At 38.8% G+C, this 24,294-nt stretch overlaps 1 protein-coding gene across 1 annotated transcript in view; it reads right to left on the minus strand.

Moving 5' to 3' along the window:
• Positions 1-7,645: 7,645 nt before the first annotated feature.
• Positions 7,646-24,294, minus strand: part of MYO1E (myosin IE) — a 416,633-nt gene continuing 399,984 nt past the window's right edge. The window contains exons 27-28 of the mRNA XM_053717534.1: positions 18,981-19,150; positions 7,646-8,705 (exon numbers count right to left, since the gene is read on the minus strand). Of these exons, the coding sequence (XP_053573509.1) occupies positions 8,629-8,705; positions 18,981-19,150 (247 nt within the window). The 3' untranslated portion in view covers positions 7,646-8,628. The remainder of the gene's footprint in view (positions 8,706-18,980; positions 19,151-24,294) is intronic.

Raw genomic sequence — 24,294 nt, forward strand, 5'->3', positions numbered from 1 at the left:
AAAGAATGATCTTTGTTAATGAATATTCTCCTTGGAGTAACCAAATACAAAAAGTACTAAAAAACATTGGCATATTTTACGAATTTCTAATCCAAATGTTGAAGAATTCTCTAGTCCCCCCATGGCTGCCTTTAAAAGGGGTAAGAACCTTAAAGATACATTGGTTAAAGCTGATGTGGGCCCAAGGGGTAGAATTACCCAGGGACACATTGGACATAAAAACTTGGGATGTTTCCCATGCCTTAATTGTCAAAACTGCAATAGTATCATTAAAGGCCCCATTTTTTCACATCCCTCATCGGGTAAGAAATATAAACTAAAGGATTACTATACTTGTAATTCTAAATTCGTGGTGTATCTAATTAAATGCCCATGTGCTTTAGGGTATGTAGGCGAGACCACCAAGAAGGTACGGGAGCGTATCAACCAACACAAAAGTAATATCAGGAAAGGAAAATTGGATGCTCCTGTATCCCACCATTTCATAACTGCTGGACACCAGACTAATCAGCTTAGATTCCAGGTGTTAGAACATATAAGTCTTCCTAGGAGGGGTGGCAATAGGGTTAGATTGTTAAAGTATAGAGAATTATACTGGATCCATAAATTGGGGACTATGATACCCAATGGCATGAATAGGGAAATTGACTGGAGTGTATGTCAGTAAATATGGATGATTAGGTACTTGATAGCAGTTTAACTGGTAGGTTTTTCTAAAAAAATGTCTTGGGTTTAAAATTCAAGGGATACGGATAGTTTTATTTACTCAGTTCTTGTGATATCTTTTGTTGAAAGTCTTTTTTTTTTTTTTTTTATATATTGGAATTTAAATTCATTTGGTTGAATACCTTTTTTAATTTAATGCTGACTATGTAAAAAGATTCAAGAACTGACATAGATTTCATAAAGAAAGAATTTTTTTGGGTTGACCTTTTTGTTTTTATCCTTTGTTGAAGGACGTGCTTGGTTATTGTTTAAGAGTTCCAAAAATTATTCTTCTTTTAAGATGATTATTTAACAAGATCTAATTGGAAGGCAAATAATCAAAGTTGGCTTTTTTTCAAAAGATATTTGAATTAGCAATGTTTAAAAAGAGTTAAGAAAAGAAAAGATTCCTTTTTAAATGTTTTTTTATGTTATTTTTTGACAACAGTACATTGCAATTCAATAGCTAATGACAATAAGTGTATATTCAATTATTTTGTGTACTGAGTAGATTAACTTGATGTATGATTAACAATTATGAAAAAAGTTTTTTTGTTCTCTTTATGTCCTTTGCTGAAAAATTATGGTAAATGTAATAAGAGATGTAAATAATGACCACTAGATGGCATTAAGTAAAACAAGAAAATTTGTATTAAGTGAACACAGGTGAGAACAGGTGTGGTGGGTGGAGCCGCAGCCTTTATAAGGTTTGTTTTTAGAGTTGTATGTTAGACATGAATAAGGACATGGGTCCGAAACGTTGTCTGTTTTAAGTGGCACAATAAAATCATGATGTTTTAATGCAGTTGGTGGTGCAGCTATATCATTATTTTTGGACTACCCCCCTGAAGATCACCCTACCTTGAGACATCTTCACCCAACCGGGCAGAAGTGGTCCTCCATACGGTCCGAAGTCTTCATCCTATCCGGGCAGAAGAGGTCCTCCAGACGGCCAGAAGTCTTCATCCAGACAGCATCTTCTATCTTCATCCATCCGGAGTGGAGCGGTTCCATCTTCAAGCCAGCTGACGCGGAGCATCTTTCCAGGCCAACGACTACCCGACGAATGGATATTCCTTTAAATGATGTCATCCAAGATGGCGTCCCTTGAATTCTGATTGGCTGATAGAATTCTATCAGTCAATCGGAATTAAGGTAGGAAAAATCCTATTGGCTGATGCAATCAGCCAATAGGATTGAGCTTGCATTCTATTGGTTAATTGGAACAGCCAATAGAATGTGAGCTCAATCCTACTGGCCTATTTCCTACCTTAATTCCGATTGGCTGATAGAATTCTATCAGCCAATCGGAATTCAAGGGACACCATCTTGGATGACATCATTTAAAGGAATATCCATTCGTCGGGTAGTCGTCGGCCTGGAAGGATGCTCCACGTCGGCTGGCTTGAAGATGGACCTGCTCCGCTCTGGATGAAAAAAAGTGGTTTGGAAATAGAAAAGTGCTACTTGTACTTATTGTATGTAAACATTGGGTATTTCTAAACTCAGGACAAAATTTAGAAACTATTTAGCATGGGTGTTTTTTGGTGGTTGTAGATGTGTAACAGATTTTGGGGGTCAAAGTTAGAAAAAGTGTGTTTTTTTCCAATTTTTCCTCATATTTTATAATTTTTTTTATAGAAATTATAAGATATGATGAAAATAATGATATCTTTAGAAAGTCCATTTAAAAACGGTATATAATATGTGTGGGTACAGTAAATGAGTAAGAGGAAAATTACAGCTAAACACAAACACTGCAGAAATGTAAAAATAGACCTGGTCCTTAAGGGAAAGAAATTGAAAAATGCCCTTGTCCTTAAGCGGTTAAAATTCTTGTAATTATTTTATTATTTTCTGTAATTTAGTGGGGGGGGGGGGTTGTACTTTAGTTAATTTTATTTAATTTTATTTAATTGTAATGAATTTATTTTAATTTAGGGAATTAATTTAATTATAGTGTAGTGTTAGGTATAATTGTAACTTAGGTTAGGCTTTATTTTACAGGTAAATTTGTATTTATTTTAGCTAGGTAGTTATTAAATAGTTAATAACTATTTAATAACTATTGTATCTAGTTAAAATAAATACAAACTTGCCTGTAAAATAAAAATAAACCCTAAGCTAGCTACAATGTAACTATTAGTTATATTGTAGCTATCTTAGGGTTTATTTTATAGGTATTTCGTTTTAAATAGGAATAATTTATTTCATGATAGGAATATTTATTTAGATTAATTTAAATTATATTTAAGTTAGGGGGTGTTAGGGTTAGATTTAGGTTTAGGGGTTAATAAATTTAATATAGTGGCGGCGACGTTGGGGGCGGGAGATTAGGGGTTAATAAATTTAATGTAGGTGGCGGCGGTGTAGGGGGGTCAGATTAGGGGTTAATAAATTTAATGTAGGTGGCGGCGGGGTCCGTGAGCGGCGGTTTAGGGGTTAAACATTTTATTTAGTTGCAGCGGGGTCCGGGAGTGGCGGTTTAGGGGTTAATAAGTATAATGTAGGTGGCAGAGGTGTAGGGGGGGCAGATTAGGGGTTAATATGTATGATGTAGGTGGCGGTGGGCTCAGGGAGCGGCGGTTTAGGGATTAAACACTTTATTAGAGTTGCGGTGGGCTCCGGGAGCGGCGGTTTAGGGGTTAATAACTTTGTTTAGGTGCAGTGGGCTCCGGGAGAGGCGGTATAGGGGGGTAAAACAGTTTAGTATAGTGTGGGTGCTTAGTGACAGGGTACCAAGAAAGCTGCAAATAAGCCAAAGAGCAGCGAGATCGATGACTGTTAGTTAACAACAGTCCGCTGCTCAACGTTCCGTACTTGATGCGCAGCTTTTTGACAGCTTTCTTGATAATTTTGGAGAACGTATTCAGGTCCGCGGCAGCGATGTTAGGCGATCTTAGGCGAGTGTATTGGTGGTGGCGAATGCAGGAAAGTAGACGGCTTGATAAGTAGAGGCCATAAACTGCCCTCTGGGCAGGTTTACCAACTAGTCTATACTAAAAGCTATGTGCTGTATAAACATATATAAGATTAGGATTAATTTAGCCAAATTTATTTGACTATGAAATACTGAGCCTAGTGGAGGTTTTGATTATGCTGAAAGCCTCTATTTCAAGCATTTTTCTCCTGTGTGGTATTTATTTTAAAAGGGCATTAAACTTAAAATGTATCTCCTTAATTACCAACAAGGGCTTTACTATTAAAGGGATAGGAAAGTCAAAATTAAACATACATGATTCAGATAGAGTATGTCATTTTAAGACACTTATAAATTCACTTCTATTTTTAAATGAGCTTCATTCTCTTGGTATCCCTTGTTAAAAAATAATACGCACATATCATACACTAGTGGGAGCTGCTGCTATTTGGCTGCAAGCATTTTTCTCTTGTGATTGCCTAACTAGATATGTTTAGCTAGCTGCCAGTAGTGCAATGTTGTTCCTTCAGAAAAGGATAACAAGAGAAGGAAGCAAACTTGATAATAGAAGTAAATTGGAAAGTTGTTTAAAACTGTTTGTTCTTTCCAAATCATGAAAGAAAATTTTTGGGTTTCCTTTCACTTTAACCCTTTAGTGACCAGACCACTTTTCCATTTTCTGACCGTTTGGGACCAGGGCTATTTTTACATTTCTGCGGCGTTTGTGTTTAGCTGTAATTTTCCTCTAACTCATTTACTGTACCCACACATATTATATACCGTTTTTCTCGCCATTAAATGGACTTTCTAAAGATACCATTATTTTCATCATATCTTATAATTTACTATAAAAAAATATGAAATATGAGGGAAAAAATGGAAAAAAACACACTTTTTCTAAATTTGACCCCCAAAATCTGTTGCACATCTACAACCACCAAAAAACACCCATGCTAAATAGTTTCTAAATTTTGTCCTGAGTTTAGAAATACCCAATGTTTACATGTTCTTTGTTTTTTTTTTTTTACAAGTTATAGGGCAATAAATACAAGTAGCACTTTTTGCTTTTTTCAAACCATTTTTTCCCCCAGAATTAGCGCTAGTTACATTGGAACCCTGATATCTGTCAGGAATACCTGAATATCCCTTGACATATATATATATATATATATATATATATATATATATATATATATATATATATATATTTTAGTAGACAACCCAAAGTATTGATCTAGGCCCATTTTGGTATATTTCATGCCACCATTTCACTGCCAAATGTGTTTAAATAAAAAAAATTGTTAGCTTTTTCACAAACTTTAGGGTTCTCACTGAAATTATTTACACACAGCTTGTGCAATTATGGCACAAATGGTTGTAAATGCTTCTCTGGGATCCCCTTTGTTCACAAATAGCAGACATATATGGCTTTGGTATTGCTTTTTGGTAATTAGAAGGCCGCTAAATGCCACTGCGCACCACACGTGTATTATGCCCAGCAGTGAAGGGGTTAATTAGGGAGCTTGTAGGGTTAATTTTAGCTGTAGTGTAGTAGACAACCCAAAGTATTGATCTAGGCCCATTTTGGTATATTTCATGCCACCATTTCACTGCCAAATGTGATCAAATAAAAAAAATTGCTAACTTTTTCACAATTTTAGGTTTCTCACTGAAATTATTTACAAACAGTTAGTCCAATCATGGCACAAGTGGTTGCTTTTTAGTACTTAGAAGGCTGGAAAATGCTGCTGCACACTACACTTGTAGTATGCCCAGCAGTTAAGGGTTTAATTGGGTAGCTTGTAGGGTTAATTTTAGCTTTAGTGTAGAGATCAGCCTTCCACCTGACACATCCCACCCCCTGACCCCCTGAAACAGCTCCCTTCCCTCCCCTACAATTGTCACCGCCATCTTAAGTACTGGCAGAAAGTCTGCCAGTATAAAAATAAACGGCTAGAATACAAGTTTTGCTTTAGAGGCTGTGGGGTGCTAACAAGCAGTTTTCCCTCACCGCTCACTTACCTACAGCGCTGGTATTACGAGTTTTCAGAAACTCGTTGTTAAAGTGAGCGTTGAGCAAAATTTTGCTCCAAATCTCACTCCAATACCAGCGCTGCTTAAGTCAGCGGTGAGCTGGTGTAACGTGCTTGTGCACGATTTCCCCATAGGAATCAACGGTGAATGCCGGCTGAAAAAAAGCAGCGTATAACTCACTAACGCAGCCCCATTGATTCCTATGGGGAAATAAAATTTATGTCTACACCTAAAACCCTAACATGAACTCCGAGTTTAAACACCCCTAATCTTACACTTATTAACCCCTAATCTGCCGCCCCCGACATCACCGCCACCTACCTACACTTCTTAACCCCTAATCTGCCGCCCCCAATGTTGCCGCCGCCGCCACTATAATAAAAAACAATGAAACATATAAACCCCTAAACCGTCGCACTCCCGCCTCACAAACATTAGTTAAATATATTTATTATAGTGGCGGCGATGTCCGGTTCGGCAGATTAGGGGTTACATTTTTTTTTAAGTGTTTGCGATGCGGGAGGGCCTCGGTTTAGGGGTTAATAGGTAGTTTATGGGTGTTAGTGTACTTTTTAGCACTTTAGTTAAGAATTTTATGCTACGGCATTGTAGTGTAAAACTCTTAACTACTGACTTTAAAATGCAGTACCAGTCTTGACAGGAGAGGGTGTACCGCTCACTTTTTGGCAGACTCGTAATACCGGCGCTATGCAAGTCCCATTGAAAAAATAGGATACGCAATTTACATAAGTGGATTTGCGGTATTTCCAAGTCTGGCCAAAAATGTGAGTGGTACACCTGTACCTACAAGACTCGTATACCAGCGGGCGTTAAAAAGCAGCGTTAGGACCTCTTAACGCTGCTTTTTATGGCTAACGCACAACTCGTAATCTAGCCGTTTTTTTTTTTTTTTAAATATATATATTATAAGTGTAGGATCCCCAAAAAATATTACCAGTAGTAGGTACAATAGGATCTAGCCTAGTCTATGTATATATGAGCATGATTGTGTATGTTCGTCTGTCATTTTAATGAATGTCATACACATCCATGCAATGTAAATGTCAGATAGGAACTAACAATTCATATAATTTACAATGCACATATATCTGTCTGAGACATGATTATAAAATATTCTATATATATTGTAATTAACTAGGGTGTGAGTCTGTATGTCAGCGTGAGAATGTTCAGTAAACTAATTTAACAAGTTTCTATGCAGGGAAGGTTATTTTATACTGGGTTTTGTGCAATACATATTTTCAGGCAAAAGTTTGAATTTAATAGCAGTGCTGAAGCAAACATGTTTGAGGCGAATTAGCTGTAAAAACACTCTCAGAATAGTAATGACAAGATGAACAGCATTGACACAGTTACAATGTGGCGTTTTTCTGTTTTGATCTTGTATATGTATCTCTAGGTCTTCAAAAATCTCTTGCAATTAAAGTTGTTGTAATTTGGCCTATACTAAATGGGTGGATTAAGTATTGGTTTGTGTTGAAAAAGCAGGATCTACTTTTTATTTTGTTTCTTTCATGATTGCGATAGAACATATAATTATAAACAATTTTCAAATTTAATTCTGTTTCCAAATTAGCTTCATTCTCTAAGTATCCTTAGTTGAAGGAGCAGCAATGCACTACTTGGGTGAACCAATAACAAGAGGCATATATGCAGCCACCAAACAGCAGCTAGCGCCCAGTAGTGCATTGCCATACCTGAACCTACCTAGGTATGCTTTTCAACAAAGGACAGCAAGAGAATGAAGTACATTAGATTATAGAATTAATTTTAGAAAGTTGTTCAAAGTTACATGCTCTATCTAAATCGTGAAAGTTTTGACTTTACTGTCTCTAATTATTACACAGTACTATCTTAATGCAGATTGAAAAAGGCACATACTTTATATTTTATCTATAAATTGTCAAATCCATATCAGGTTTAGCCGTATAATTAATACACAGAACAATGAGTACTGACTACTAATGAGAGTAGACACAAATATGTTTATTAAATAGTCTATAATACGGATCAGAAGCAATAAATGGGCAGCAATTTGTAAATGAATATTCAGGAAATTGGTTACACCAATATAATTTCCATCGTAAGCAACAGCAGAGGTTGGAAAGCTTTAAAAACATGTTGTCATAAGTGCATATTTTCTGAGTACCTGGTAAGAATAACCCTAAATTTGCCATAAGTACAGTGGAATACTACATAATACATTCATACATGGCTTTAGCAAGGATTTATACATGTACAGTATATATATGATTTGCTTTATAAATGTACAGCTCAAGATAGTGAGATGCTTCCTGTATCAGCAGGTAACAGCATTCTACAAAGACATTAACATGGGCCAGCCATATTCCTATTAAGACTATGCAACTGTGCATAGAAACAACATCCTATTATGTATGCAGTACGTTGCTGTTTGTCAGTTACTAGTAATGGAGCACAAATCCATACTGCATATTGTATACTCATCACAACCTATCCTCTGAGTTATTAGACACCCACTTAAAAAGGTACTGGGATGTTTTTAGCAGCATATGAACCAGTTCCCTTCATCCTCATGGAAACAGAGACAGGAATTGTGCATATTACTCATCTCATATAATTTAACAAAACATCAGTATACAAAAGGCACTTATTACAACCCTTCAAAAGTCTATTTGCTCTGTCAAAAGTATTCCAGCACAACTTCATTCACTCTCCCAAAGAATAGGGTTAAATACAATAAATAAATGTGATTTCAGTGCTTTGATGCCCTTTTGTGTTTCTGAAGCATTGAGCTGTAAAGTTGCTTCTTTGACAGTACACAGAGCAGTGCTTTGGTTTGGTCTTCTCAAGTTATGATGCTGTACGAAGAGGCACTTCCCTCCATGAAGAGCTACTGGAAGGTGGTGAAGAGACAGGGTGCACAGGTCACCTCTTTTAATGTTACTGCTGAGTTGTTTCAACACATTTTATATCTTCATAACATAATTGTTAGGAAAGAGTCCTTGTTTCCCTCGCAGTCTGCCTGTCCACCAGCCTGAGGCATCTGCAAACAAGAAGAACAGTTCAAATAGAAGATATTCAGGAATCAGAAGCAAATGTTTACAGTAATAAAATGCTTCACTCTGCAGTTATGTTCCTGTAAAGCTTTAAAGGGACAGTCTACACCAGAATTTTTATTGTTTAAAAAGATAGATAATCCCTTTATTACCCATTCCCCAGCTTTGCATAACCAACACAATTATATTAATATATGTTTTACCTCTGTGATACCTTGTATCTAAGCCTCTGCAGACTGCCCCCTTATCTCAGTGCTTTTGACAGACATGCAATTTAGCCAATCAGTGCAGACTCCTAAATAACTCCACAGGAGTGAGCACAATGTTATCTATATGACACACATGAACTAGTACTGTCTAACTGTGAAAAACTTTTAAAATGCTCTGAGCTAAGAGGCAGTTTTCAACAGTTTAGAAATCAGTTTGAGTCTACCTAGGTTTAGCTTTTCAAAAATACCATAAAGGGAACAAAGCAAATTTAATGATAAAACTACATTGGGAAGTTGTTTAAAATTGCCTGCCCTATCTGAATCATGAAAGTTTAATTTCGACTAAACTGTCCCTTTAAAGAGACCCACATAACTTGTGCATAACTTATGCTGCTTTTGAATTGTGAGACACACAACCACCCATAAGACAGACACATTTTTTAGCAGGGTACTCAGCTAAGCTTATGAAAACTTTAAACTTGGCAAGATTTTGGGATATCTTTGCATGAACTCATCAACAGATACTTACAATTACAGGATCTGATCTGTTAAAGGTTATAAGTGGATAAAATCAATAAGTTTTATCTTAACACAGCCAAAACTGTTTTAGTGTGCCCGAGCATAGAGCACTATTAGTGCTCTCATTGCGATTGTATTACAAATGGTGTATTAAGTTTTATAGTACAGAATACCATTTTGAAATGTAGTGCTTTTTGAGAGATGAAGTAACCCATTATTATTAATAGCATATCACAGAACTACATGAAGAACTACAATACTTGCGCACCATCAGCCTAGCGCACCCTAGGCTTATTGCAGCGTTGGCTTAGTGGTCGAGCAATATTCCACAAGAATTTTACTGCTTGTCCTTATATAATGTAAGAGAGTTATCGCACCCATGCTGACTTGCAGATGTTAGTGCGCCCTTGACTATCGCTCAATCAATACAAAAAAACTAGATTACAAAATGGTGGCAACCATGACTAGAGGGAGTTGGGGGGAAAAAATCTCAATACTATGCTTCTAACATAGGGCTAGATTACAAGTGGCACGCACACGATAACCAGTTCCGTTTGACCCTGTTACCTTTAGCACGCCATTTTTATATTACAAGTCTATGGTAAAGCAGGAAAGGGTTAGTGTGGCAAATTTCGCTCGATCACAGCCTATACTTTCAATGGATATCGCAACAGTGCTAATTTGCACTGGTATTACAAGTTGAAATCTATTGGCTGCGCTCAAGCAAAAGTCGAAAATTAGCTTGAGACCTGAATTAAACTGTAAGGGTTAAAAAAGGTGCACAAAACACATCAAAAACAGAATTTATGCTTACCTGATAAATTACTTTCTCCAACGGTGTGTCCGGTCCACGGCGTCATCCTTACTTGTGGGATATTCTCTTCCCCAAAAGGAAATGGCAAAGAGTCCCAGCAAAGCTGGTCACATGATCCCTCCTAGGCTCCGCCCACCCCAGTCATTCGACCGACGGACAGGAGGAAATATATATAGGAGAAACCATATGGTACCGTGGTGACTGTAGTTAGAGAAAATAATTCATCAGACCTGATTAAAAAACCAGGGCGGGCCGTGGACCGGACACACCGTTGGAGAAAGTAATTTATCAGGTAAGCATAAATTCTGTTTTCTCCAACATTGGTGTGTCCGGTCCACGGCGTCATCCTTACTTGTGGGAACCAATACCAAAGCTTTAGGACACGGATGAAGGGAGGGAGCAAATCAGGTCACCTAAACGGAAGGCACCACAGCTTGCAAAACCTTTCTCCCAAAAATAGCCTCCGAAGAAGCAAAAGTATCAAATTTGTAAAATTTGGCAAAAGTGTGCAGTGAAGACCAAGTCGCTGCCTTACATATCTGGTCAACAGAAGCCTCGTTCTTGAAGGCCCATGTGGAAGCCACAGCCCTAGTGGAGTGAGTTGTGATTCTTTCAGGAGGCTGCCGTCCGGCAGTCTCATAAGCCAATCGGATAATGCTTTTAAGCCAAAAGGAAAGAGAGGTAGAAGTCGCTTTTAGACCTCTCCTTTTACCAGAATAAACAACAAACAAGGAAGATGTTTGTCTGAAATCTTTAGTAGCCTCTAAATAGAACTTTAGAGCACGGACAACGTCCAAATTGTGTAACAAACGTTCCTTCTTTGAAACTGGATTCGGACACAAAGAAGGTACAACTATCTCCTGGTTAATATTTTTGTTAGAAACAACTTTAGGAAGAAAACCAGGCTTAGTACGCAAAACCACCTTATCTGCATGGAACACCAGATAAGGAGGAGAACACTGCAGAGCAGATAACTCTGAAACTCTTCTAGCAGAAGAAATTAAGATAGTAACTTAATATCTATGGAATGTAAGGGTTCAAACGGAACCCCTTGAAGAACTGAAAGAACTAGATTTAGACTCCAGGGAGGAGTCAAAGGTCTGTAAACAGGCTTGATCCTAACCAGAGCCTGAACAAAAGCTTGAACATCTGGCACAGCTGCCAGTCTTTTGTGTAGTAAGACCGATAAAGCAGAGATCTGTCCCTTTAGAGAACTTGCAGATAATCCTTTCTCCAAACCTTCTTGAAGAAAGGAGAGAATCTTAGGAATTTTTATCTTATTCCATGGGAATCCTTTGGATTCACACCAACAGATATATTTTTTCCATATTTTATGGTAACTTTTTCTAGTTACAGGTTTTCTGGCCTGAACCAGAGTATCTATCACCGAATCTGAAAACCCACGCTTTGATAGAATCAAGCGTTCAATCTCCAAGCCGTCAGTTGGAGGGAGACCAGATTTGGGTGTTCGAATGGACCTTGAACAAGAAGGTCCTGTCTCAAAGGTAGCTTCCATGGTGGAGCCGATGACATATTCACCAGGTCTGCATACCAAGTCCTGCGTGGCCACACAGGAGCTATCAAGATCACCGAGGCCCTCTCCTGATTGATCCTGGCTATCAGCCTGGGAATGAGAGGAAACGGTGGGAATACGTAAGCTAGGTTGAAAGTCCAAGGTGCTACTAGTGCATCTACTAGAGTCGCCTTGGGATCCCTGGATCTGGACCCGTAGCAAGGAACCTTGAAGTTCTGACGAGACGCCATCAGATCCATGTCTGGAATGCCCCATAATTGAGTTATTTGGGCAAAGATTTCCGGATGGAGTTCCCACTCCCTCGGATGAAATGTCTGACGACTCAGAAAATCCGCTTCCCAATTTTCCACTCCTGGGATGTGGATCGCAGACAAGTGGCAGGAGTGATCCTCCGCCCATTGAATTATTTTGGTCACTTCTTTCATCGCCAGGGAACTCTTTGTTCCCCCTTGATGATTGATATAAGCAACAGTCGTCATGTTGTCTGATTGGAACCTTATGAATTTGGCCTTTGCTAGTTGAGGCCAAGCTCTGAGAGCATTGAATATCGCTCTCAGTTCCAGAATGTTTATCGGGAGAAGAGACTCCTCCCGAGACCATAGACCCTGAGCTTTCAGGGATTCCAAGACCGCACCCCAGCCCACTAAACTGGCGTCGGTCGTGACAATGACCCACTCTGGCCTGCGGAAGCTCATTCCCTGAGACAGATGGTCCAGGGTCAGCCACCAACAGAGTGAATCTCTGGTCTTTTGATCTACTTGAATCATTGGAGACAAGTCTGTATAATCCCCATTCCACTGTTTGAGCATGCACAGTTGTAATGGTCTTAGATGAATTCGTGCAAAGGGAACTATGTCCATTGTTGCAACCATCAATCCTATTACTTCCATGCACTGCGCTATGGAAGGACGAGGAACAGAATGAAGCACTTGACAAGAGCTTAGAAGTTTTGATTTTCTGACCTCTGTCAGAAAAATCCTCATTTCTAAGGAATCTATTATTGTTCCCAAGAAGGGAACTCTTGTTGACGGGGACAGAGAACTCTTTTCTTTGTTCACCTTCCATCCGTGAGATGTGAGAAAGGCTAGAACGATGTCCGTATGAGCCTTTGCCTTTGACAGGGACGACGCTTGTATTAGAATGTCGTCCAAGTAAGGTACTACTGCAATGCCCCTTGGTCTTAGAACCGCTAGAAGGGACCCTAACACCCTTGTGAAAATCCTTGGAGCAGTGGCTAATCCGAATGGAAGAGCCACAAACTGGTAATGTTTGTCCAGAAAAGCAAACCTTAGGAACTGATGATGTTCCTTGTGGATAGGGATATGTAGGTACGCATCCTTTAGATCCACGGTAGTCATAAATTGACTTTCCTGGATGGTGGGTAGAATCGTTCGAATGGTTTCCATTTTGAACGATGGTACCCTGAGAAATTTGTTTAGGATCTTCAAATCCAAAATTGGTCTGAACGTTCCCTCTTTTTTGGGAACTACGAACAGATTGGAATAAAATCCCATTCCTTGTTCCTTTATTGGAACTGGGTGTATCACTCCCATCTTTAACAGGTCTTCTACACAATGTAAGAATGCCTGTCTCTTTATTTGGTTTGAGGATAAGTGAGACTTGTGGAACCTTCCCCTTGGGGGTAGTTCCTTGAATTCCAGGAGATAACCTTGAGAAACTATTTCTAGCGCCCAAGGATCCTGAACATCTCTTGCCCAAGCCTGAGCAAAGAGAGAAAGTCTGCCCCCCACCAGATCCGGTCCCGGATCGGGGGCTACTCCTTCATGCTGTTTTGTTAGCAGTGGCAGGCTTCTTGGCCTGCTTACCCTTGTTCCAGCCTTGCATTGGTTTCCAGGCTGGTTTGGGTTGTGAGGCATTACCCTCTTGCTTAGAGGATGCAGAATTAGAGGCTGGTCCATTTCTGCGAAAGGGACGAAAATTAGGTTTATTTTTAGCCTTAAAAGACCTATCCTGTGGAAGGGCGTGGCCCTTTCCCCCAGTGATGTCTGAAATAATCTCTTTCAAATCAGGTCCAAATAAAGTTTTACCTTTGAAAGGAATGTTAAGCAATTTTGTTTTGGATGACACATCCGCTGACCAAGACTTTAGCCAAAGCGCTCTGCGCGCCACGATAGCAAACCCTGATTTTTTCGCCGCTAATTTTGCTAATTGCAAAGCGGCATCTAAAATAAAAGAGTTAGCCAATTTAAGTGCGTGAACTCTGTCCATAACCTCCTCATATGGAGTTTCTCTACTGAGCGACTTTTCTAGTTCCTCGAACCAGAACCACGCTGCCGTAGTGACAGGAACAATGCATGAAATTGGTTGTAGAAGGTAGCCTTGCTGTACAAAAATCTTTTTAAGCAAACCTTCCAATTTTTTATCCATAGGATCTTTGAAAGCACAACTATCTTCGATAGGAATAGTAGTGCGTTTGTTTAGAGTAGAAACTGCCCCCTCGACCTTGGGGACTGTCTGCCATAAGTCCTTTCTGGGGTCGACCATAGGAAATAATTTCTTAAATATAGGGGGAGGAACAAAAGGTATGCCGGGCTTTTCCCACTCTTTATTTACTATGTCCGCCACCCGCTTGGGTATAGGAAAAACGTCGGGGGGCACCGGAACCTCTAGGAACCTGTCCATCTTGCATAATTTCTCTGGAATGACCAAATTGTCACAATCATCCAGAGTAGATAACACCTCCTTAAGCAGTATGCGGAGATGTTCTAATTTAAATTTAAATGTCACAACATCAGGTTCAGCTTGATGAGAAATTTTTCCTGAATCTGAAATTTCTCCCTCAGACAAAACCTCCCTCATGGCCCCTTCAGATTGGTGTGAGGGTATGACAGAACAATTATCATCAGCGTCCTCTTGCTCTTCAGTGTTTAAAACAGAGCAATCGCGCTTTCTCTGATAAGTAGGCATTTTGGATAAAAGATTTGCTATGGAGTTATCCATTACAGCCGTTAATTGTTGCATGGTAATAAGTATTGGCGCACTAGATGTACTAGGGGCCTCCTGCATGGGCAAAACTGGTGTAGACACAGTAGGAGATGATGTACTATCATGTTTACTCCCCTCATTTGAGGAATCATCTTGGGCAATATCATTATTTGTGGCAGTACTGTCCTTACTTTGTTTGGACGCTATGGCACAATTATCACATAAATTTAAATGGGGAGACACATTGGCTTTCATACATATAGAACATAGCTTATCCGAAGGTACAGACATGTTAAACAGGCTTAAACTTGTCAACAAAGCACAAAAAACGTTTTAAAATAAAACCGTTACTGTCACTTTAAATTTCAAACAGAAAACACTTTATTACTGAATATGTGAAAAAGTATGAAGGAATTGTTCAAAAATTACCAAAATTTCACCACAGTGTCTTAAAGCCTTAAAATTATTGCACACCAAATTTCAGAGCTTTAACCCTTAAAATAGCGGAACCGGAGCCGTTTTTCAATTTAACCCCTATACAGTCCCAGATATAGTCTTTGCTAAGACCCAACCAAGCCCTGAGGGGAATACGATACCAAATGACGCCTTCTAAAAGCTTTTTCAGAGATTCTTAGATCCTCACACATGCATCTGCATGCCCTGCTCTCAAAAAACAACTGCGCATTAATGGCGCGAAAATGAGGCTCAGTCTATGACTAGAAAGGCCCCCTGACTGAAAAAGGTGTCCAATACAGTGCCTGCCGTTTTATAAACGTTCCCCAAGATTATAAATGCCAATTATTAGCCTAAATCTGAATAATATGCACAAATAAAGCAATCGATTTAGCCCATAAAAATGTCTACCAGTATTTTAGCCCATAATAAGCCCTTTATTCTGTTTGTTTTTGACTAAGAAAATGGCTTACCGGTCCCCATGAGGGGAAATGACAGCCTTCCAGCATTACACAGTCTTGTTAGAAATATGGCTAGTCATACCTTAAGCAGAAAAGTCTGCTAACTGTTTCCCCCAACTGAAGTTACTTCATCTCAACAGTCCTATGTGGAAACAGCAACCGATTTTAGTTACTGTCTGCTAAAATCATCTTCCTCTTACAAACAGAAATCTTCATCCTTTTCTGTTTCAGAGTAAATAGTACATACCAGCACTATTTTAAAATAACAAACACTTGATAGAAGAATAAAAACTACATTTAAACACCAAAAAACTCTTAACCATCTCCGTGGAGATGTTGCCTGTGCAACGGCAAAGAGAATGACTGGGGTGGGCGGAGCCTAGGAGGGATCATGTGACCAGCTTTGCTGGGACTCTTTGCCATTTCCTGTTGGGGAAGAGAATATCCCACAAGTAAGGATGACGCCGTGGACCGGACACACCAATGTTGGAGAAAATACATTAAAATAAAATATTACACGCATATATATATATATATATATATATATACATTTAATAAAAATATATCATTTTTAAGTGATGGTAAATCCAAGCATTTAAAAAAACGCTAGGATTTACCATCATTAAAAATAAACTATAATTTCCTTCATCAGTTACTACAAAAAGGGTGCTAAACTCACCCTTTCTGTGCCTCGGCAGCTTGCTAAAGTCAGTGGTTCCGGCCGCCCATGTCACAGCGCTCTTCTTCAATGAGGTGACATTTCTACCTATAAACCAATAGCCATGTGTGTTATCTGACATCCTAGCATGGCTATTAGTTTAGAGGTGGAAATGTCACCTCATTCGTAAAGGGCCCTGTGCCGTGGGTGGCCGGAGCTGTTGTCTTTAGTGAGCTGCCGCAGCACAGAAGGGGTGAGTTTAGCACCTTTTTTTTTTAAATTGTGTAAATACACATCGCTCTAACAGGCTAGTTACATTTGGGTAGTACACTCTCAAGTTTTAAATCCAATAATACTTTCACTCTCTAGATTTGGACAGCTTCTGCTGATCATGGCATAGATGTTTAAAGTCAACATAGTTGCGAGGCACGTTCACAGGAAAGGAGTTCCAATAGGGATCTGCCTCCTTGTTGCCCACGTAATATGACCCTATCAGGAGCCTGATAACACACACACCTCTGTAGAATGCACGTCATTGCACGTACCCTAGCCCCGCCCCCTCTCGCCCCCGAGTTTGACCGTGAACACAGGGGAGCGGTTTGGATATTTAATTTTGTTCCTTGCATTCCGAATTTCCGATCTTAGAGTTAGAGAATCGCAGACTTGACATTGGACTCAATATAGCAGTACATGTAATATAGCATTCTAACGGTAGGCTAATGTTATTTTTTTTAAATCCACTTGTTTGTACACATAGTTAATACACAGCACACGCTGCCAATAGCGATGGTACATCAGTCACTATTAAGGGACATCCTTACTCTCATATTTTCTCATTTTTTCTAGTATTTATGATATTATAAGTTTTCTGTATATATAATAACATAAGGTGATCTGATATAAGATAATATATAATCTGTATAAATATATTCTGGTGCTATTTATATGATTTGTTTTCTACTTGACACATAATACTAAAGGTGTGTTCTGATCCACCAATCAGGTGTACTCTATGTGTGATTGGTTGCACTACTGAGGGGAGGGGTTTGAGATGTGTATATAATTGTTCACTGTTCATTTTGATTTTGTCTGAGGAAGAGGTGAATACCTCGAAAACATCACACTAGTAAATTCTATTTTTTTAAAATCAGAGTGCTTTTTTATATGATTTGTTTTCTACTTGACACATAATACTAAAGGTGTGTTCTGATCCACCAATCAGGTGTACTCTATGTTTGATTGGTTGCACTACTGAGGGGAGGGGTTTGAGATGTGTATATAATTGTTCACTGTTCATTTTGATTTTGTCTGAGGAAGAGGTGAATACCTCGAAAACATCACACTAGTAAATTCTATTTTTTTAAAATCAGAGTGCTTTTTTCTTGAAAGTGTATATATATATATATATATATATATATATAAAATGTATGTATATATATATATATATATATATATATATATATATATATATATATATATATAAAAGTGTATACATGCATATTTATATGTTTATATTTGTATATATAATGTATACCTGTATACCCTTCCAGGCCAAATACCTATTTTGTATTCATTGTTAATGTGTTTTAATGTGTTTTGAATAGAAACAATTTAAATTCCAAAGTTCTTCATGCATAGAAAAAAATGCCCTTTTTATTTTAAAATAGATATTTCTGTATATATCTGTATATGCTATATATATATATATATATATATATATATATATATATATATATATATATATATCACTATATATTGATATAGATATATATATAAAAAACAAATTGTATATATATATATATATATAAATAAATAAAAAGAACATTTTCTTCTATGTGGAGAACATGATGGGGCCTATTTACTAATGTGCGGGCGGACATGATCCGATATTGCGGATCATGTCCACCGCACATTGATAAATGCCAACAGCATTTGTTTCTTTAATGCTACTGAGAATAAAGACCCATATAATACATACTCACAACATCTGCCTTGGTAACCTAGAGCAGTAATGAACTGGTGATATTTAAGATGTCAAAAAGGCACAAGTCTCCTATCAGTGCACATTTGATGTTTCATTGTCATTTAGAAGAACCAGATAAAATGTGCCCCCATATTAGACAAGACAGCGTAGAGCTATGAAAGGCTGCAGGAGCAATGACTGTGTTTGACTGAACAGCCTTTTTAAAAAATATGGAAAAAATTAACTTCTGGATATTCATTTCTAAAGCAAGATTAGGGGTACATGGGTTTTTATAGAAATAACAGTTTTTGTTTTCATTTTAATTGAATTATTAAGGTTTTATAGAAGAAAGAATATACAGAAAATAGGAAATAAAAAGATACAACTCAACTATAATGGTCTGACAAAAAAGCAAAAATAACGCCATCAACTTGTGGCAGAGCAAGAATACAAAGGAACACAATTTGTGCCAGTCAGGCATGAAGAAGGAAGTATTAATAGATGAAGCAGGTGTGTTTGGTGATGAATAATGTGTTTGTGAGGAGACAAACTTAGGGGCATTAGTGTGACACAGTCTGTAGAAGTCACTAGCAGAAGAGACTAAAAGCCAGTCCTTGCCAGGTGATAAAAAAATATACAGCAGTATTAAATTGTTCAAGATCACAGATGAAACACAAAAGAGCTTGAGATATTTATTTTTTTTACCTTCCTTGATGATTTCAATGATGTCATTGGCATTGAAGCTGAGCTCATCTGTGTCCTGTGCATCATATGCATATAAGGCTTTGCACTGTGGTACTTGTGGTTTGGGTTTTGGCTGAGGTTTTGGCCTCCCTCCTCCTGGAGCAGGTCGGTTTGTAGTCTGTCGACGAGCACTAAAAAGATCAGAGTGATGATCAGTATACTTCAAAAGATGATTTATTTAGCCACTTATATAGCAATGATAACATAATATTAACTCACTATAAGTGCACAACCAAGGACCACCAGGATATGGATAGAAATCAACTACATATCAGCTCCACTCAGGAAATTTACTTGACTAGAGTGCATCCAGCGTTATATGGTTTTAATTCTGAGAACTGTTTTAGGGATATATTTATATAGTTATTGTAATTGTCTATACATAATAAAAAGGCAGATACCACTCCTTAGGACAGTTATAGATGAGACAATGTGATCGTATTAAATATTTAGATACTGAAAGTGAACACAAATGTTAAATTACTGACAACAACAATTTCAAACAAATAACCTATGATACTAGAAGTAACTTTTTAAGACCGAGTACAAGTACCAATACTTTTTTTCAAATACTCACCGATACAATTACCGATACTTTTTTTATGTCATATAACAGTTTACCAAGCACAATACCGACTAATGATTTAAGGTAGCTTCTTTATAATTATGAACTGTAACTTAAAAGACATTTTGAAATAAAGTTTTATTCGATTGTTGTCACAAAGTTCACAGAACATGTTTATAAATAAAAAATATTACAATAAAATATATTAATAATAACAATAAATAACAGCTGCAGCAGTTGGGGCTGGAAAGCTACAATTTAAAAGGGTGATTACTGTATGCAATTGGGTTGTAGGGTGCCTATATAACATCAATCAGACATTTGTATTTAATACAAAGTAATATAATTTAGTTCTGAAAAACAACATTGAGGAAGGAGTGTCCCAGTAATCCCCTTTGAGAAAAATGTGGCATTGCATTCTACTGACTCAACGGAAAATAGTGCTGGCTTTCAAATTTTTCCAGGGCTGCTTTTTATTCTCAGTCCAGCCCTGGCTAAGGATGTTCCTCAGAGTACAGTATGTTTTGAGCACAATTGTTCAAGATGAGAACGGGCAGTATAACAGGCAATCTAGCAATTAGAATCATTTTTCAAAAGTTAGTGCCAAGTTTTTATTCAGGAACAGAAGCATCTCTGCATGTTCAGCTATAAGTTTGTTTCTATTATCAGTAAGGACATTTGACACTAAGCTGAACAGTCTTTCACTTTTCACACTACTGCATGGGGCAGAAAGTTATTTATGGACCATTTTAGCTAGAGCTGGAAATCTCAGTCTAGGGTTTGTCTGAATGAGGTACAGTGATCTCTCCCAGAGAGGCTTCCAGCTGTATAGTAGCAGCTTTTGGAGCACTGTTCTCAAACGTACAATAACACAAATAACAGCAATTTGTATTGAACAATTTTTAGTTAAGTCTTCACTCCAGCTTAAAATGAAATGGGAACATGCAGTTTGAAAAACAACACAAAATGACGTACGGGTAGGAAGTGGAGATATCGGTTTAAGTATTGTTGCATTTGCATGAGTACAAGTACTCATGCAAATACTTGGTATCGGCACCGATACCGATACTAGTATCGGTGTAACCCTAGTCAGCATGACTAAATAACATAATGAGTGCAAGCCGCAAGGATCTGTAAGCACCCTCACTTTCAGCAATTCAACAAAAGGCAACACAACCTCAGTTTATTCAAAACTTTTTCTCCTTTATTGGAAGAACATTTAAAAATATAGATGACGTTTTAGTCTAACCACCATTAATCATGCTGTGTCACTACTTGATTAAGGTCGAAATTAACAAACGTCGTCGTTATTTTTATATGATGTTCCAATAAAGTAGAAAAAGTTTTAAATATACTGAGGTGCTGTTGGCTTTTGTTGGATTGATACATTTTAAATTGCACAGTCAATATGGAGTCTTGAACTTTGCAAAAAGTTGGCATTTATTATACAGTGGCTCTTAAAGGGACACTGAACCCAAATGTTTTCTTTTGTAATTCAGAAAGAGCATGCAATTTTAAGCAACTTTCTAATTTACTCCTATTATCAATTTTTCTTCGTGCTCTTGCTATCATTATTTGCAAAAGAAGGCATCTAAGCTTTTTTTTGGTTTCAGTACTCTGGACAGCACTTTTTTATTGGTGGATGAATTTATCCACCAATCAGCAAGGATAACCCAGGTTGTTCACCAAAAATGGGCCGGCATCTAAACTTACATTCTTGCATTTCAAATAAAGATACCAAGAGAATGAAGAAAATTTGATAACAGAATTTATGTTTACCTGATAAATTACTTTCTCCAACGGTGTGTCCGGTCCACGGCGTCATCCTTACTTGTGGGATATTCTCTTCCCCAACAGGAAATGGCAAAGAGCCCAGCAAAGCTGGTCACATGATCCCTCCTAGGCTCCGCCTACCCCAGTCATTCGACCGACGTTAAGGAGGAATATTTGCATAGGAGAAACCATATGGTACCGTGGTGACTGTAGTTAAAGAAAATAAAATATCAGACCTGATTAAAAAAAACCAGGGCGGGCCGTGGACCGGACACACCGTTGGAGAAAGTAATTTATCAGGTAAACATAAATTCTGTTTTCTCCAACATAGGTGTGTCCGGTCCACGGCGTCATCCTTACTTGTGGGAACCAATACCAAAGCTTTAGGACACGGATGAAGGGAGGGAGCAAATCAGGTCACCTAAATGGAAGGCACCACGGCTTGCAAAACCTTTCTCCCAAAAATAGCCTCAGAAGAAGCAAAAGTATCAAACTTGTAAAATTTGGTAAAAGTGTGCAGTGAAGACCAAGTCGCTGCCCTACATATCTGATCAACAGAAGCCTCGTTCTTGAAGGCCCATGTGGAAGCCACAGCCCTAGTGGAATGAGCTGTGATTCTTTCGGGAGGCTGCCGTCCGGCAGTCTCGTAAGCCAATCTGATGATGCTTTTAATCCAAAAAGAGAGAGAGGTAGAAGTTGCTTTTTGACCTCTCCTTTTACCGGAATAAACAACAAACAAGGAAGATGTTTGTCTAAAATCCTTTGTAGCATCTAAATAGAATTTTAGAGCGCGAACAACATCCAAATTGTGCAACAAACGTTCCTTCTTTGAAACTGGTTTCGGACACAGAGAAGGTACGATAATCTCCTGGTTAATGTTTTTGTTAGAAACAACTTTTGGAAGAAAACCAGGTTTAGTACGTAAAACCACCTTATCTGCATGGAACACCAGATAAGGAGGAGAACACTGCAGAGCAGATAATTCTGAAACTCTTCTAGCAGAAGAAATTGCAACTAAAAACAAAACTTTCCAAGATAATAACTTAATATCAACGGAATGTAAGGGTTCAAACGGAACCCCCTGAAGAACTGAAAGAACTAAATTGAGACTCCAAGGAGGAGTCAAAGGTTTGTAAACAGGCTTAATTCTAACCAGAGCCTGAACAAAAGCTTGAACATCTGGCACAGCTGCCAGCTTTTTGTGAAGTAACACAGACAAGGCAGAAATCTGTCCCTTCAGGGAACTTGCAGATAATCCTTTTTCCAATCCTTCTTGAAGGAAGGATAAAATCTTAGGAATCTTAACCTTGTCCCAAGGGAATCCTTTAGATTCACACCAACAGATATATTTTTTCCAAATTTTGTGGTAAATCTTTCTAGTTACAGGCTTTCTGGCCTGAACAAGAGTATCGATAACAGAATCTGAGAACCCTCGCTTCGATAAGATCAAGCGTTCAATCTCCAAGCAGTCAGCTGGAGTGAAACCAGATTCGGATGTTCGAACGGACCCTGAACAAGCAGGTCTCGTCTCAAAGGTAGCTTCCAAGGTGGAGCCGATGACATATTCACCAGATCTGCATACCAAGTCCTGCGTGGCCACGCAGGAGCTATCAAGATCACCGACGCCCTCTCCTGATTGATCCTGGCTACCAGCCTGGGGATGAGAGGAAACGGCGGGAACACATAAGCTAGTTTGAAGGTCCAAGGTGCTACTAGTGCATCCACTAGAGCCGCCTTGGGATCCCTGGATCTGGACCCGTAGCAAGGAACTTTGAAGTTCTGACGAGAGGCCATCAGATCCATGTCTGGAATGCCCCACAGCTGAGTGACTTGGGCAAAGATTTCCGGATGGAGTTCCCACTCCCCCGGATGTAATGTCTGACGACTCAGAAAATCCGCTTCCCAATTTTCCACTCCTGGGATGTGGATAGCAGACAGGTGGCAGGAGTGAGACTCCGCCCATAGAATGATTTTGGTCACTTCTTCCATCGCTAGGGAACTCCTTGTTCCCCCCTGATGGCTGATGTACGCAACAGTTGTCATGTTGTCTGATTGAACCCGTATGAACTTGGCCCTCGCTAGCTGAGGCCAAGCCTTGAGAGCATTGAATATCGCTCTCAGTTCCAGAATATTTATCGGTAGAAGAGATTCTTCCCGAGACCAAAGACCCTGAGCTTTCAGGGATCCCCAGACCGCGCCCCAGCCCATCAGACTGGCGTCGGTCGTGACAATGACCCACTCTGGTCTGCGGAATGTCATCCCTTGTGACAGGTTGTCCAGGGACAGCCACCAACGGAGTGAGTCTCTGGTCCTCTGATTTACTTGTATCTTCGGAGACAAGTCTGTATAGTCCCCATTCCACTGACTGAGCATGCACAGTTGTAATGGTCTTAGATGAATGCGCGCAAAAGGAACTATGTCCATTGCCGCTACCATCAACCCGATCACTTCCATGCACTGAGCTATGGAAGGAAGAGGAACGGAATGAAGTATCCGACAAGAGTCTAGAAGTTTTGTTTTTCTGGCCTCTGTCAGAAAAATCCTCATTTCTAAGGAGTCTATTATTGTTCCCAAGAAGGGAACCCTTGTTGACGGAGATAGAGAACTCTTTTCCACGTTCACTTTCCATCCGTGAGATCTGAGAAAGGCCAGGACAATGTCCGTGTGAGCCTTTGCTTGAGGAAGGGACGACGCTTGAATCAGAATGTCGTCCAAGTAAGGTACTACAGAAATGCCCCTTGGTCTTAGCACAGCTAGAAGGGACCCTAGTACCTTTGTGAAAATCCTTGGAGCAGTGGCTAATCCGAAAGGAAGCGCCACGAACTGGTAATGCTTGTCCAGGAATGCGAACCTTAGGAACCGATGATGTTCCTTGTGGATAGGAATATGTAGATACGCATCCTTTAAATCCACCGTGGTCATGAATTGACCTTCCTG

This window comes from Bombina bombina, chromosome 6 (genome assembly GCF_027579735.1).
Source record: "Bombina bombina isolate aBomBom1 chromosome 6, aBomBom1.pri, whole genome shotgun sequence".
Classification (NCBI taxonomy): Eukaryota; Metazoa; Chordata; class Amphibia; order Anura; family Bombinatoridae; genus Bombina; species Bombina bombina.